Below are 13,474 nucleotides of genomic sequence, written 5' to 3'. Positions count from 1 at the left end.
CTACCTGAGAGGAGGTTGTAGCAATGTGGAGAGTTGGTCTGTAGTAACAAATGATGGGATAAGAGGAAAGGACCTCAAGCTGTCTCAGGGTTGGTTTAGATTGGATATTAGGAAGATTTTCTTCACTGAAAGGGTGATGGTCAGTCATTGGAACAGACTGCCCAGGGAAATGGTGGAGCCACCATCCCGGGAGGTATTTAAAAGACATATAGATGTGGCATTTAGGGACATGCTTTAGTGCTAGACTTGTCAATATCAGGTTAATGGTTGGACTTGATGATCTCAAAGATCTTTTCCACCCTAAAAGATTCTGTGATTCTGTGATCATCTTACACCAGCCACGTTGTGGCCAAGGACAGGGTTACAGACCAGGAAGAGGAGATGACAACAGGATTCACAGAGTAACACAGAAAATTCAAACAGTCTGCAAGCAGCTGGAGGGACAAAGACAATCCTTCTGCCTCAGAATCAATTTGCCGTGTCCTCTTCTTCCCTTTTTTCCCTTCTGAGTTGAAGAAATGCTCCTAGCAGTGCATTGCTTGTGATAAGGGGTCGTGCTGATTGCCCAACAGGCACATATGCTTGTTCAAAGGCCTGTTGGAAGAAAGTTTGCAGCAGATGAAGTGTGACCTGTGACAGGCTGAACAGGTGCCCACAGTGTGCATGTGAATGCCCCCCTCTAATCCCTACCCTTTCCTAATGGCTATACACTGAGGATGTCTTCATTGACTGTGAATCCTGAAAACTGACCCTCTGAAACTGAAATGTTCTGAGAGGTGGAAGAAATGGTGAATAATTGATTGACTTATTTTTGCAAAGTTCTTGTATATCTTTAGGTTTTAAAAATATGAAGGAAGTCCCAAATTGGTTGAGTCTTAAAATACTCACTGGTAAATCTCTTGCCATTGATACATGGAAGAAATATTTTTTAGCATTTTCAAAACTATCATCTAATAAAATAACTCTTTATAATTTGTTCTGTATTTTAATGAAGTGAAACAAGTGTAGCTTTTCATTTCCGTTAGATGACATGTTTTTTTATAATTTAGAATAAACTGTAGTCTTTTTTTTGGCTGGAGCTGTTTAATAACACAAGTAGGACAATCTATTGAGTACCAGTGTAAGTGGGTTACTTGTTGGCATGATGGGTTGTCCTCAAAAGGACTCAATAACTGACTCTTTAAGAAAATTCCTGAAGGTGTTTAGAGTAAAACCAAAACTCCATAGCCCCAAATCATGACAATGCAAAAGCAACCCACAAACTATTAAGATTCCCTGTAATAAAAGATGTAAACACGGGTCTAGCTAATTTCTTTAGTAACATTCACGGCTATATCACCAAAATAGATGCAGTCAAGAAGGGAAGTTCCCACTAAAATTCACTTTTAAGATTATATTTAAAACCTAAACATTCCACAATTAAATATAGCTTTTTTGTATTCCACCTTTATGATATGCTAGATGGGCTTCCATGGATATTGCATGAATAAGTGGTTGGTAAATCCAATGTTGCATCAGTCAATTTGCATTTGTGAATTGGTTGGAGGTAGGTGGATTTGTTTGCCAGTGTTCACATCACAGAAGATTTTACTTGTGTAAGAAGTGGTGAAATAAGTCCTTACATTGGAGGCAAAGATCATTCTTCCCCTTGTCCTCTTGCAGTTGCAGCAGTGTCTAGCAAAGTTGCATCCTCTGCTGTAGCAGTTTAAACATGGTGGTCTCACTGAAACCATAAGTTTTCAATGCTCCAAGCCAGAGCTTCACATCTTGTCATGATATGCTCAGTCTCCCTCCCTTGAAATAAAGACTTGCTCTAATGGAAGTCATGTTGCTGTCTGAATATCACAAGGGAGAGAAATCTGTGTAAAGGTATTGTTGAAGGTAAGTCATGCTTCTTAACAACTAATACTTTTCAAAGATACGCTCCTTTCAGCACACCAGATGAAATTCTGCTGTTTATTTCGAGGCAATGTCATGATAAGAGAACAGATGTCTCCAAAGCAACAAGATGTCATTGTTCTGCTAGTGAAAATCTGAGAAGAATTAAGAGGTGTCATAAAATACTAGGAAAGGATGATTTAAATCAGAGCTTCCATTTTTGACATCATGACATAAGAATTTGAACATAGAATTCAGTACAATAAATTATTAATGTTTTCTTAAATATCTCAAAGACAGATTACATGTCTAGTATCTTGGAAAAGGGTGAGAAATGAGAAGCAAAAGAAGCAACAGCATGTGTTGGCTTGAGAATCTAGAGATTTGGGAGATTTCTAGAGGATCTTGCCTGAATAGGCAATAAAATTAATGGAAGACACTGCTAATGCCAAAAGGGTGAGAGATAATGGGATCCAATCATTTACTAAAAATGGGGGGAAAAATTAGGTATAAATAAATAAAATAGTATTCAGTATTTTACCAGCTGTACTGGGACCAGGCTAGAACTGTCTCATACACCATCCTCACAGTGCTGCAGGTTTGCACATTGACTCAAAGAGAATTTTTTTTTCTCTTGGGAAGCAGGTGTCTACACCACAGAAAATGATAATAGCTGCTGGTGGGAGTACTTGACAGAAACTGAAGAATCACACACTTCAGGTACATAATAATTAACAGTGACACTCAACTTCCCTGACATATTTGAAATGGAATTCAGTGGAAATAATAACATGGAGTTAAACGTGTTTGTGTGTGTGGTTGCTTGGGTAAAAGGATGAAGGAGTTATTTGATTAGTAAGGTTATATATGTTTCACTGCTACGAACAATTAACAGAAGTAGATTTTGCAGCAAGAGACAAAACTGCAATGCACAGTTTTAGAGGGCAGAAGATTTAGGAGTATTTTGTATCTGCACAAGTTTATAGCATATATCATTTTTTAAACTGTGGGGACATGGTAGCTGAAAGTTACTGGAAAAAATAGCTAAAGGGGTTGTTCAGTTCATCATAGAAATAATACTATAATGGAGGCATACTGAAGTGATAATGCTTTGTTACATGATCTAAAACCAGTCCAGTGTATTATGTGCATGTTTCCATCGTTTATTCATCTTAAGAGCCAAATGACTAACCTTGGTTTATTTTTCCTCAACTCTGTTGAGACTGAACATTGCATCAATGACAAACTGCTGTGTACATGGATGCAAACAAAGCAGGTTATTTAGAGCTGCTATGATTGTTCCAATTTCTTTTTAAAGAAGCCAGTATAATTTCATATCTGAGCCTGAACAGAAACATTAACTCAACCGAAAATAGAAAAGTTGTTTGGGGAATATGAGGCATGAGGGAAAGGAAGCATTTAAATCATCCTTGAGGGACGGGTTAAAACCCTGTCTAATTTGTTGGGAACTCAGACCCTGGTCTGTAGTGTAATCGATGTTGTCTTTCTTGTTCAAGTCATGCCTGGCCAATGATCTGTCTTCAGCAAGGAAAATGTAACTCACATGTCACAACCTATGAGAAGTTTGGTGATACTGTCCTCCCTCTCCCTACTGCACAGAAACCAAGCGCAAGTTAATATATCACAAGGTTTCTTTTCTACTTGGGAGACTAAGATCGGAGTTGTGCTCAAATTTCTAACGGGCAATGCTGAATTTTACCTAAAAACATTTTCTGTAGTGTTTTCTCATGTTTTATTTCTTATGAGGCATATGTGTCATCTAGCACATGAAAAAATTGATGTTCATATGACCTAAAGGTAACTATAGGCTCACAGAAGCATATTTATTACCATGAGGAAAGTGATCACTAATGCAAGTTTAAAGCAATAAGTCTTATGAAAGTTGTTTTAATGTTTCTTAACGTCATTTTTTCTTCTGCTCATTTGCTAGTTTTGTCTTTGATCAGATCCCTCTTGTGGGATGGGGACACTATATGTGTGGTAACTATAGGCCAAAGTCTACTCACCAGATGCATCTAAAGAGCTGCCTTGCCCCCAGAGAAAACATGGCACACCAGCTCAACCTGTGAAAAAGACCTGACAGCTCAGCACTTTTTTATGCATGTGGTTGGTGACGACAATGCCGCCAGTGGATACGGGCACACCGAGCAATACTTGGCCCTGCTGCATCCTGAGACCCTGCTGCCTTCTCTGGGTGAGAAGGTGGAGAAGCCCAGAAACCTGGGTGAGAAGGTAGGGAAGCCCAGAAATCTGGGTGAGAAGGTGGGGAAGCCCAGAAATCTGGGAGACTCAGAGTTGCTCCTGTGGCAGTGTATGTTAAGGGCATGAGGCAGGGGTAAGGGAGGAGAAGGGAATTGCAGAGTACGGAACTGCAAGTGTGTGGGATGTAGGTTACCCTTTATATTAGTGTGGGGTTTTCTGCCTTTTTTGTTTTCATTTTTCTGTTTGGTTTTCCTACCACAAGAAGTGATAGATGTTGGCTGGGGTATTAACGTGCAGAGCTGCAGCTGTTGCAGGGTTGCAGAACTGTTGCTTAACTATTCAAATGTGAATGGTTATTCAATCATATGAACTAGCAACCTTGTTATGTGAAGCTGTCCATCTTTGCTGTTGCACTGCAAGTTTGCCTGATCACCTATGAGAGGACGAGCATGGGCAAGGTCACAGCTTCTTGGCCATTCTGCTGCTTTGTGGATGAAACACGAGAGGACTTGCAGCAGGTTCGCCAGATGTGTCACAGCCTCTTTTGCTATTTCTGCAGAAGACTGTTATTGATATCCAATGTACGGCGTGTGTGTGGAAGCATATGCATGGTATACATTTCAAGGTGTAGTTTATATTGTATATACAACTGCCTCTGAGGGAGTGCTTGCCCCTAATGCACATTCTTGCCACTTTGCAAATATTAGAATGTAAATAAATTTACTTCCTGGCCTTAAAGGAAAAAAAAGAAAAAAGGGAGAAATATTTTGAAAAGTTATCAGGCCAAAAATTCCTATCATGGTAACTGTCCTGCAGGAGTCAATTTGATTGAAAGGAACTGTAGGAGGTCTGAAGGCAATGGGAAAGATGCATTTTTTAAATGCTCTGTTTAGCAGATGTTAATGACAGCCTTTAGTTGAACAACTAATTCCTCATGGGTCCCTTGTTTTCTTTTTCACAACTGAAGTAGCAGTTTTTCTGTACCAGAACAGATCTAGCTGTATTAAACTGACTGTGTGGTTCTTGATAGCAACTGATGTACTGCCTGGGAGTCTGATAGGTTCAAAAGCAAACTCATGATTAGCCAAAATAATGATTTTTAAATAATTTCTTGTTTCTTGAAAAGCTTGAATTGATAGGTTGGATGGCTTTCTCTGCATGGGTAGTGCTGTGTTTTAAAAGGTTATGTTTTTATAGGCTAAAAGGTAATTTCAAATTTCTATTTTCAGTAAGCTCTAAGTTATACTTTCCCAAATATTATTTTTATTTTGAACTGCTGCAGTAGTTTGGAGTTTTTTTCTAATTCTATCTTAGGTACATTTTTGAGGTATTTCAACTAAGTTTTATGCTTTGTAACTTTTTTTCTGATTAACTGAACTATGCTTTCAGGTTTATATTCTCCAGACATTATTTTTATTGTCGAATGACAAGAGTGATCAAAGGTTCTTTCAGACAGACAATGTTATTTCCAAGCAAAGCTACCTTAACTTCAAAAATAATGCAGTAAAGCCCTACTCAGGCTCTGCAAAATTCTCAACATAAGAAATAGCTTGGCATAGTTTTAATTTCACATCTGTGTACCTTATAATCAGACTGTGCCTGTTCAAACTTTAGAATATATTTTTATCTGTGGGGTGAATGTGGGTTGCACTGGATGAAGAAGAAGTTGTGGTGTGAAGAGGCAGTTATAAACCAAGGAAGATTAAAGAAAACCCATTCTCAGACATTTAGACAATATTTAAATAATTAACTCAAACTTACAAACATCTTCTTTTTATTCCCTACCAACTGTTGGTCAGATTTCTTCAGATGACTCCAAATTTTAATTTCACATTGTCCTAAAGAGCTGTTGGAGAAATTTTAGAAGGAAGTAAGTGATGGTCTAAACTGTGATTGATTACCAAGTGATAACCATAATAAAGAACTCTTTTAGTAGTTTAAATATACTCAGAAGAGCTGAAAAAAAAAAAAAGGAGGCATTAGACTTTGTTAGTTATGGATATAGTTATTAAAGATAGTGTTGATGCTCTGTGGAAAATTCTTGGGTGTGATGTGGTCATCTAGATAAAGTATGTGCTGACTCATACAGTTACACTGAGAAACTGGGAAAAAGGAGAGGAAAGTCGCATTGGTACTACCTGCACTTCTGCCAGGACAGTAATGTAGCTGATTAAAAAACCCAACGTACCGTAGGCCATAAAGGACTGTCCCATCTGGATGGAGTCGAATCATTCGGTTTTTCACTGTCACCCCATGGACAAATGATTTCTTGTCATTCTGGAAATATGTGTCCGGCACCCAGAGCTGGTCAGCCACTCTGTTGTCCAGAGTTAGGTTCAAAGGTATTCCAGAATAGGAGAGCCTTTTATCCCTCCAGGATTGTTGAAAGTACATGGTCAGGGTGTAGTCCTATGGAAGAAACAAGAAGGGTTCTTTGTGTTTTCATACTGATTAACTTACCAGAAGTTTACTTTTAGATAAGTCTCAGTAACTAAGTTTCAGTGGCAACAGAAAATCTAGGGATCATTATGGTGTTGTTGCCATTAGCCATGATCATAAGCCTTGGCTTGTTCAAACCTCACACCACTCACCAGTGGCAGTGACTACCACAGGGCTTTCAAAACCTCTTAAATCAGAGGGAATACATTTGCTTTTCCAGTCTGTGGATCAAACTTGGGTTTTGATTTTTTAAACATTTTTTTTAATGTGAAAAGAGCAGGGTTTAGGTGACCTCAACCAAATAGCATTGCATAGCACTGAGGACATTCTTTTGATATTCACTCCCCTTATCCTGATTGTCCCCACAATCCAGAATGGCCAGGAGTCCTTAGACTTCCTCAGAAACAGCAAATATGACCTCAGAATATAATGGATAACTTCCCATTCCCCATCTGTTGGAGTTGCTAGATGTAATGACTTTAGATAGCCAGGCACACTTTGCCTCAGCCTGGGGAATGCAGTCCTTTCTGTCCTTGACAATTGGATTTTACCGCATAGAAAAATCAACACCTTTTCTTGACTATCATGTTGTAACTTAGGTGAAATACCGTTTATGCAGCCTTTCAGCTTTCCCTTCATCTGAAAAGAAATTGTTCTAAAAGGCTTCTAGTCTGATTTACGCTCTCTTATCTGTTTTTCTGGGAATTCGGTCATTTTAAAGATAGTCAATTTTTTAAAGTGGTAAAGCTCATGTACTTTGTAGCGGATGGAGTTCTTAGAAGATGACTAAAACAGCAGTATGTGGACTATTAGTTTTCTCTTCCTCATCTCTTCCCCCAACCCTGTTTTCAAGTGACAGGTCACACTTACATATTTTTTTAAGGTAGAAGTGCATCAAAATCATAGCTATTATTGAAAAAATTGGTCAGGGGTAAGACTTTTTTTTTTTATGTGATAGAAAACCTTACCTCTGTCATTCTCACAAATCCTGGCATGGACTCCAATTTTTTGAAGAAACAGCATAAAAACTGCCTGATACAATTTGCTCTCTTCATCTTTAATGGCTTCTTAAGACTGTATCGTTGCCATGAAATCAAAGCAGAGTTGTTAACTTTCAAAAAACCTTTCTACCTGAAATTTTCCGTCTAACAGAGCTATGGACTTATCAGTAAAAGTTAGTAATAAAAATGCTGTTCTTCCTTGTCCTTGGTCTGTAGTAATTTTTTGTATGGATGAAATATCAGTGGTTATATAAGATAGGACAATTACATCCATTGCAAGCACAGATCCCAGATTTGCAAGGACTTCATAGATATGCCCTTTTCCAGGCCTGCAAGACAATTGCTACCTGCAACAAAGACAAGAGGTTATATGTTGAAGGAATAAGTTTTTTTTTTTCCGGCCCAGGCCCTAGGAGGAGGTCAGGACAGCTTCTTTGCTTTCTAGACCATGCTGGTCAAGCCTGGAACTACAAAGTAATGCAGTGGAGTATATGCTGTGCGTTGCTGAGTGGGTGATTTATAATTTAAATAGCGGTACAGAGAAACATGGATACCAAGGAGGCAAGTTTTTGAATGTACAACTTGAATAGAAGTCAGTTAGAAGCCTCACTTAAAGAGAAGTTAAGTCCCTGCCCCTTGTTCCTCCTTGTACAGCAATCAGTTGGGAATTGGATGAGAGAAAATGAAAATTAAAAATAAAAACCAATCTAAAAATCAAACAAGAAAAACCCAAATGAAGATGAAAAAAACCCAACATCACAAGTCTTCATTTTTCATATGTTGTATCTGTTTTATAACCTGTCCTACTTCAAGCCACTTCAGGTAGAAAAGCCTTCAGAGATGACTGATAATAGTTAACCTCAGTGCTTTACCAGGTATGCTCTACATCTTCTGCTTGATTCAGCAGAGCCTATGCAGTCCTCAGCACAGATGGTGTAGAAATTCCAATTATACACAATAATCTTTTCTCCTTCTTGTTTTCCTTTTTATTTTCACTAGGTCTTAAAGCTGCTTTTGTAGAACTGTCATGCTGTCCTGGAAGAAAGCAAACAATTGAGAGGGTGTCTATGTGATGGTTCTCAAAGCTCAACCAAGAAAAATAGCCAAGGTAAGCTACAAGAGATCTTAAAGGAACTGATCAAGTGAAAGAAAAAGAAATTCTGTGTCTTGTCTATGACTATTAGAAGAAAATGAGTTGCTATTTTTAGCATCATAGTCTGTGAAGAAATTTTGTTTCATCCAGCTGTGCTACATCCCAAATACTGTGGTTGGTAACACCATGGTAGGACAGAGTGATCCTCTGCCCTGCAATTGTGCTACACTATAGAGAAGCACACGGCAAGCCAGTAAGTGCTAATGAGGAAGAAAAAATTCTGAGCTTCATCCTAAAGGAATCTCAGTGTTTCTTAACTGAGGAAATTATCAATTTTTTTCCCATTCCCCAGTACTTGAGGTTGTTAATAATTTAATATTTTAATGAGGAAAATAGTCTGATGTCACGATTGTGAGAGTCCCTGTAGCTGTAAGTTCTTATTTTAAAAAGCATAGTTAAAGATTATTTTAATGAAAAGCAAATTATATTTAAGCTATAATAACCCGAATTCTATAGTTATAAATTTTCTAATGTTTTTACATCAAATACAGCCTTATCTTTCTCATATCTCATCAGTGAAGGATAAAATGCTGGCAGGTCATATGGCTAGTCACATCTTGGAGGTTTCTGTATTATTTTTTATATTGTACAGGGGTGTGAGTGAAGTGGCAATTTAATGACTACTTGTCTTCTACCTTGTAAAATTTGCTGGGGATTTTGGAGTTTCAAGCTCTGGAGTATATGAATAATTTCCGAATCTGTCATATCTGTAGTGGTAATTGGCTGCAGAATTTTTTTAGCTTTTATGAAAGCTTCCCAAGATTCCCACAAGTCTAGACATGGAAATAAATCAGACTAGGTTTAACTTTCATATTTATGAATTTCTATTCATGAGTTAAAAAAGCAGGGCTCAATGTAAAATTAAAAAAGAGAATCTGTTTCTGCAGCTAACTGTTCTTTTAAATTATTTGTTTTTAAAAATATTTCACTTTTTTTAGAAACACACTGAACATTTTTTGTGCTGAACTGTACTTTCCATAATTAAAAAAAGCTGTAATGCTGCATAAAAATTATGATATTTCAGTAGATTTAATTGAGCTATCTATGCTTTCCAGAAGTGCTTCCCTACTTTTTCAGGGCATAGTGCACCATTAGAGGGGTAATGTTAGAGCACCAATAATAATGCTGTTTTGATGTATATCTGGTTTAGTGTTTGGTTTTTTTTTTATGTAACAAATTTTGATTCGTTAGAATGAGATTTTTTTTTCCCTTTCTTAGTACTTGTGAAAATTTCTTAATTCTTTGTATCAAACTGGAAATGTGTAAGTGAATGTAACTAGATGTGTACTATAACATATATATCTGTACAGTGCTTTAATAAGGTGCATTAGGTTGCTAAGACAAATACATGCTCTTCCTAGGTAAGAGAGGTTCTGTGAAAATGTGAGTAAGAGAAACTAGTCTATTTTACTCAGAATTGCAAATTATTTTGTAATCTGAACTTAAGCAGCCTCATAAATAAATACTGGCGCCAAGCTTCACAGTTCACTTGAGTAATATAAATTTCTTGTAGGAAAGAAAATGAATGGACCACTGAAGCATATTGTACTTGAAGTTAGAAGAACAATTTAGAGTTCCAGTAAGGAATAGACTGGACAGTTCCCATAAGTTTCTTTTTATTTCTATACTCTTTTTGTTCCCTATTCTTTTTTTTTTTTTTTTTTTTTTTTTTTGTGCAATATGTATAGATGATGTAAGGGCAATAATGGCTTTTTTTCTTTCCTGTTAAGCCTCCAGGCACTTAGTATTTCTTAAAGAACAACTGGAGGGAAAACAAAGGAACAGAAAAGTTTCTAACGGGCAAGTACTCCACAGACCAGTATATATTAATACATGTCTTGATACAGCTTTTAAGAGAAAACGCAGACAGCAGTAAGAGACAACCATGTTTTCTCTTAGTCATTTCTCTCTGTGAGGCAGCTGAAAACAAGTTTTTGCTAAAAACCCCCAACTAGTCCAGGTGGCTCATACCTGTCTATCTGCATCTGAGGATGCCAGTTAATGTTCAAGTCCAGGTATTGGCAACTACAGTCCAAAGGTGTTCTAGGTATTATATACTGCTTTTTGCTGAAGTCCAGGATGTTCTAGGATTCTTCTCCTCTGAGCTGTGCAAAAACTTGCCTATTCATATGCAGGCATGAAAGGGAATGGTGGAATGACATTTGAGGACTGTGACATTGTGCTCAAGTAGTGCTGTCCTCATCCTCTCCATAAAGCAGGTTTAGAAAGCACTCCAAGGAAAAGAAATTTCAAACTTTAACTTACATTCCAAAACACTTCATCCAGCTTGGATTTGAAGCACCAATACACAGGAGTGCGACTGGGCATTTGGACAAAAACTATACTTCCCAGGTTCTTGTGTGGACTGAGCGGAAGATGGTGCCTTACTGTCCAGAGGACTGACTCGCAATGAGGTGGGCACAGATCAGCTTTGAGGGTCTACCATATGGAATGTGATGTGAAGTCTAAAGAAAATGAAGCCAAAGATGTGTTGGATGAATGCAGCACTTTCAAGTTCCTGTTAAGGTAAACCATTGTGGAAGAGTTAATTAAACCACACTTCCCTTGCTACCTATAAGCAAGATAATTGGAAAGCAGCCTGTTTTCCAGCAGTGGTTGTTCCTGAAGTACTTAATTTTTTTTTCTTTGTAATTTCCAGCTAGCTCAGCAGGAGTGAACTACAAGACCATTACGAAGTACCTGAATGTCTAAGGAGGACGACACAGTGCTAAGAGCTCAGAATAATTCCTTGTGGTGTCAGTGCACAGCACTGCAGGTGAAGCTGACCTGATTGTGATCTTAGGAGCATATGGGAGAGGTTTGTTGAATTTTGTTTTGAACCCTATTGTATAAGTGATAACAGTACCAGAAACCTTATAGGAACTGGACAAAAAGTTGAAAAGAACACAAGCAGGTGAATATCAGTAATGTGCAAATGGAGTCACAGGATGAACTAGCTGAGCATGTGAAGCAAATCCCACAGACCTTTATTCTGTGATGTGTAGGGCCTTATGGTAAGCCAAGCTTCTAAGGAGGAAATCACTTGTGAAGACAGCCAACCATGGCTAGACTCCTTGGCTCCAGAAGATGCTTAACAATGTAGGGTGGCAGATACATATATCTTAATATGAGGTTGGGCTAACTTTATAAAAACAGTAACTGAATTTTTTTTTAATGCCTTAATATATATATATATATTTACCAATTTACTTCTCAGTAGGAGTTATTTCTATTTCTGTGGGTCTGGTGATGGAAATTTATTTGATTCTTCCTGCCTTGTTCTCAGTTGTGATTCTACTGTATCAATTTTCTTTAGTTTCAAGAGAAGCAGATGGAGGTCAAAGTGACATGCAGTGAGTCAGTGGCTCTACCTGGAACAGAAGCAGTGATTACATAGCTGCCAGATCTTAGTGTGTCTTTTTTTTTTTTTTTAATTTTTTGTTTGTTTGTTTGTTTTTTATTGGTTAGTTGCCTTTTTTTTTTTAGCTTTATATGTAATTACTACTTCAGGTTTTGGTGTTTTAGGATTTGTTTAGGTTTTGTTGTTGTTTATAGTCACAGCCTAGAGTCACAGTTCATGGTCACTGCAGCTAAGGCTACCTCTGACTTTCTCATCTCAAAAATGTTCTTTTTTCTTGTAACTATGAGGTCTAGCAGAGCACATTTTTTTGTTAGCTTCTCAGTTACCTGTGCCAGGAAGTGGTCATCAGTGCATTCAAGAAGTCTTCTAGATTACCTGAGCCCTGCTGTGTCTTCCTTCTGGCAGATATCATGGTGGTTAAAGTCTCCCATGAGGAACAGAACCATGCACATGAGACTTCTTCCAGTTGTTGGAAGAAGGTCTCATCTGCATTTTCTTCTTGGCCAGGATGTCTATAGTAGATATGCACTACTACAAGGCCATGTTGTTTTGGCTGCTATTCTTGATCCATAAACTCTTGTTTGGCTCTGGACCTATCCAAAGGCAGAGCAAAAAGCTTTCTGGTTGCTTTCTCACATAGACGGCAGATCCGTTTCCTTTACTTTCCAGCCAGTTCAACAACAAATAATTCTCGTTGCTTATTTCTTTGCCAGTTCTGTTGCCTTGTTTCCTCCTCCTGTATGCTCCCTTCCATGTTCTAGTTCATTGAGAAGCTCCTGTCTTAGCCTGACAGCTCTTCTGCTAAAATTATGGCCTTCTTGCATGACAGGGTGGATTGTTTCTGGTTTTCGTTAAAATTCAGCCTCCATTGTTTCTGCTTGATGACTGCTTGCTGGGGAATTTTACTTAGCAATTACCCAAACAAGCCAAATTCTACAGTGCTGATGTCCTGAGTCCTAACTCTGCTGCTCACTGTCCCAGCTATCCTCCAGATCCTGAATTCTGTCACCTTCTGATCATTGTAAACCAAGTGTGCTGTAAATACCTCCTTTGCATCTGCGATGCTTTTACAAAAGGCAGCTTGAGGAAAAAGTCTCCCATGTGACTTCTCATGAGCTGCATAATTTAAATAATATTAAGCTGCTTACATGATAATCCATCATAGTTGATGAGTTTAGAGCAACGATGTGGATTTTCTGTGGAAAAATTGCCTTTGGCTTTTGCTGGGAATTCAGTTTGCCTTTAGATGCATGTATTGTTGACAATAAATCCTCAGAGCAGAATGCAGGGTATTTTTAGAGTGCTGATAATAAAGGACCTTGTTTTATTTTTATCTTACTAACAGCATAAGCAATTGGATAACTAATGAAGTTGGCCAATTTAATGTGATTAATCTGATTAAAACCCTACAAATCCAGT

The 13,474-nt window shown here is 37.9% G+C and overlaps 1 protein-coding gene across 6 annotated transcripts in view; it reads right to left on the bottom strand.

Moving 5' to 3' along the window:
• The window catches only part of GABRB1 (gamma-aminobutyric acid type A receptor beta1 subunit), a 119,146-nt gene that overhangs the window by 54,766 nt on the left and 50,906 nt on the right, over positions 1-13,474 (bottom strand). For 5 of the 6 annotated variants that reach the window (XR_003526388.1, XR_003526389.1, XM_027635536.1 and 2 more), the window contains exons 4-5: positions 6,290-6,510; positions 3,906-3,962 (exon numbers count right to left, since the gene is read on the bottom strand). Coding sequence is in view for 4 of the 6 variants with exons in the window: in XM_027635536.1 (XP_027491337.1) it covers positions 3,906-3,962; positions 6,290-6,510 (278 nt within the window). In the remaining 2 variants the exon portion in view is untranslated. The remainder of the gene's footprint in view (positions 1-3,905; positions 3,963-6,289; positions 6,511-13,474) is intronic. The other variant, XM_027635538.1, reaches the window with a different exon arrangement.

Source organism: Corapipo altera, unplaced genomic scaffold (assembly GCF_003945725.1).
Source record: "Corapipo altera isolate COAL_440 unplaced genomic scaffold, ASM394572v1 22b, whole genome shotgun sequence".
Taxonomy (NCBI): Eukaryota; Metazoa; Chordata; class Aves; order Passeriformes; family Pipridae; genus Corapipo; species Corapipo altera.
This window is presented reverse-complemented; position numbering and strand designations above follow the sequence as displayed.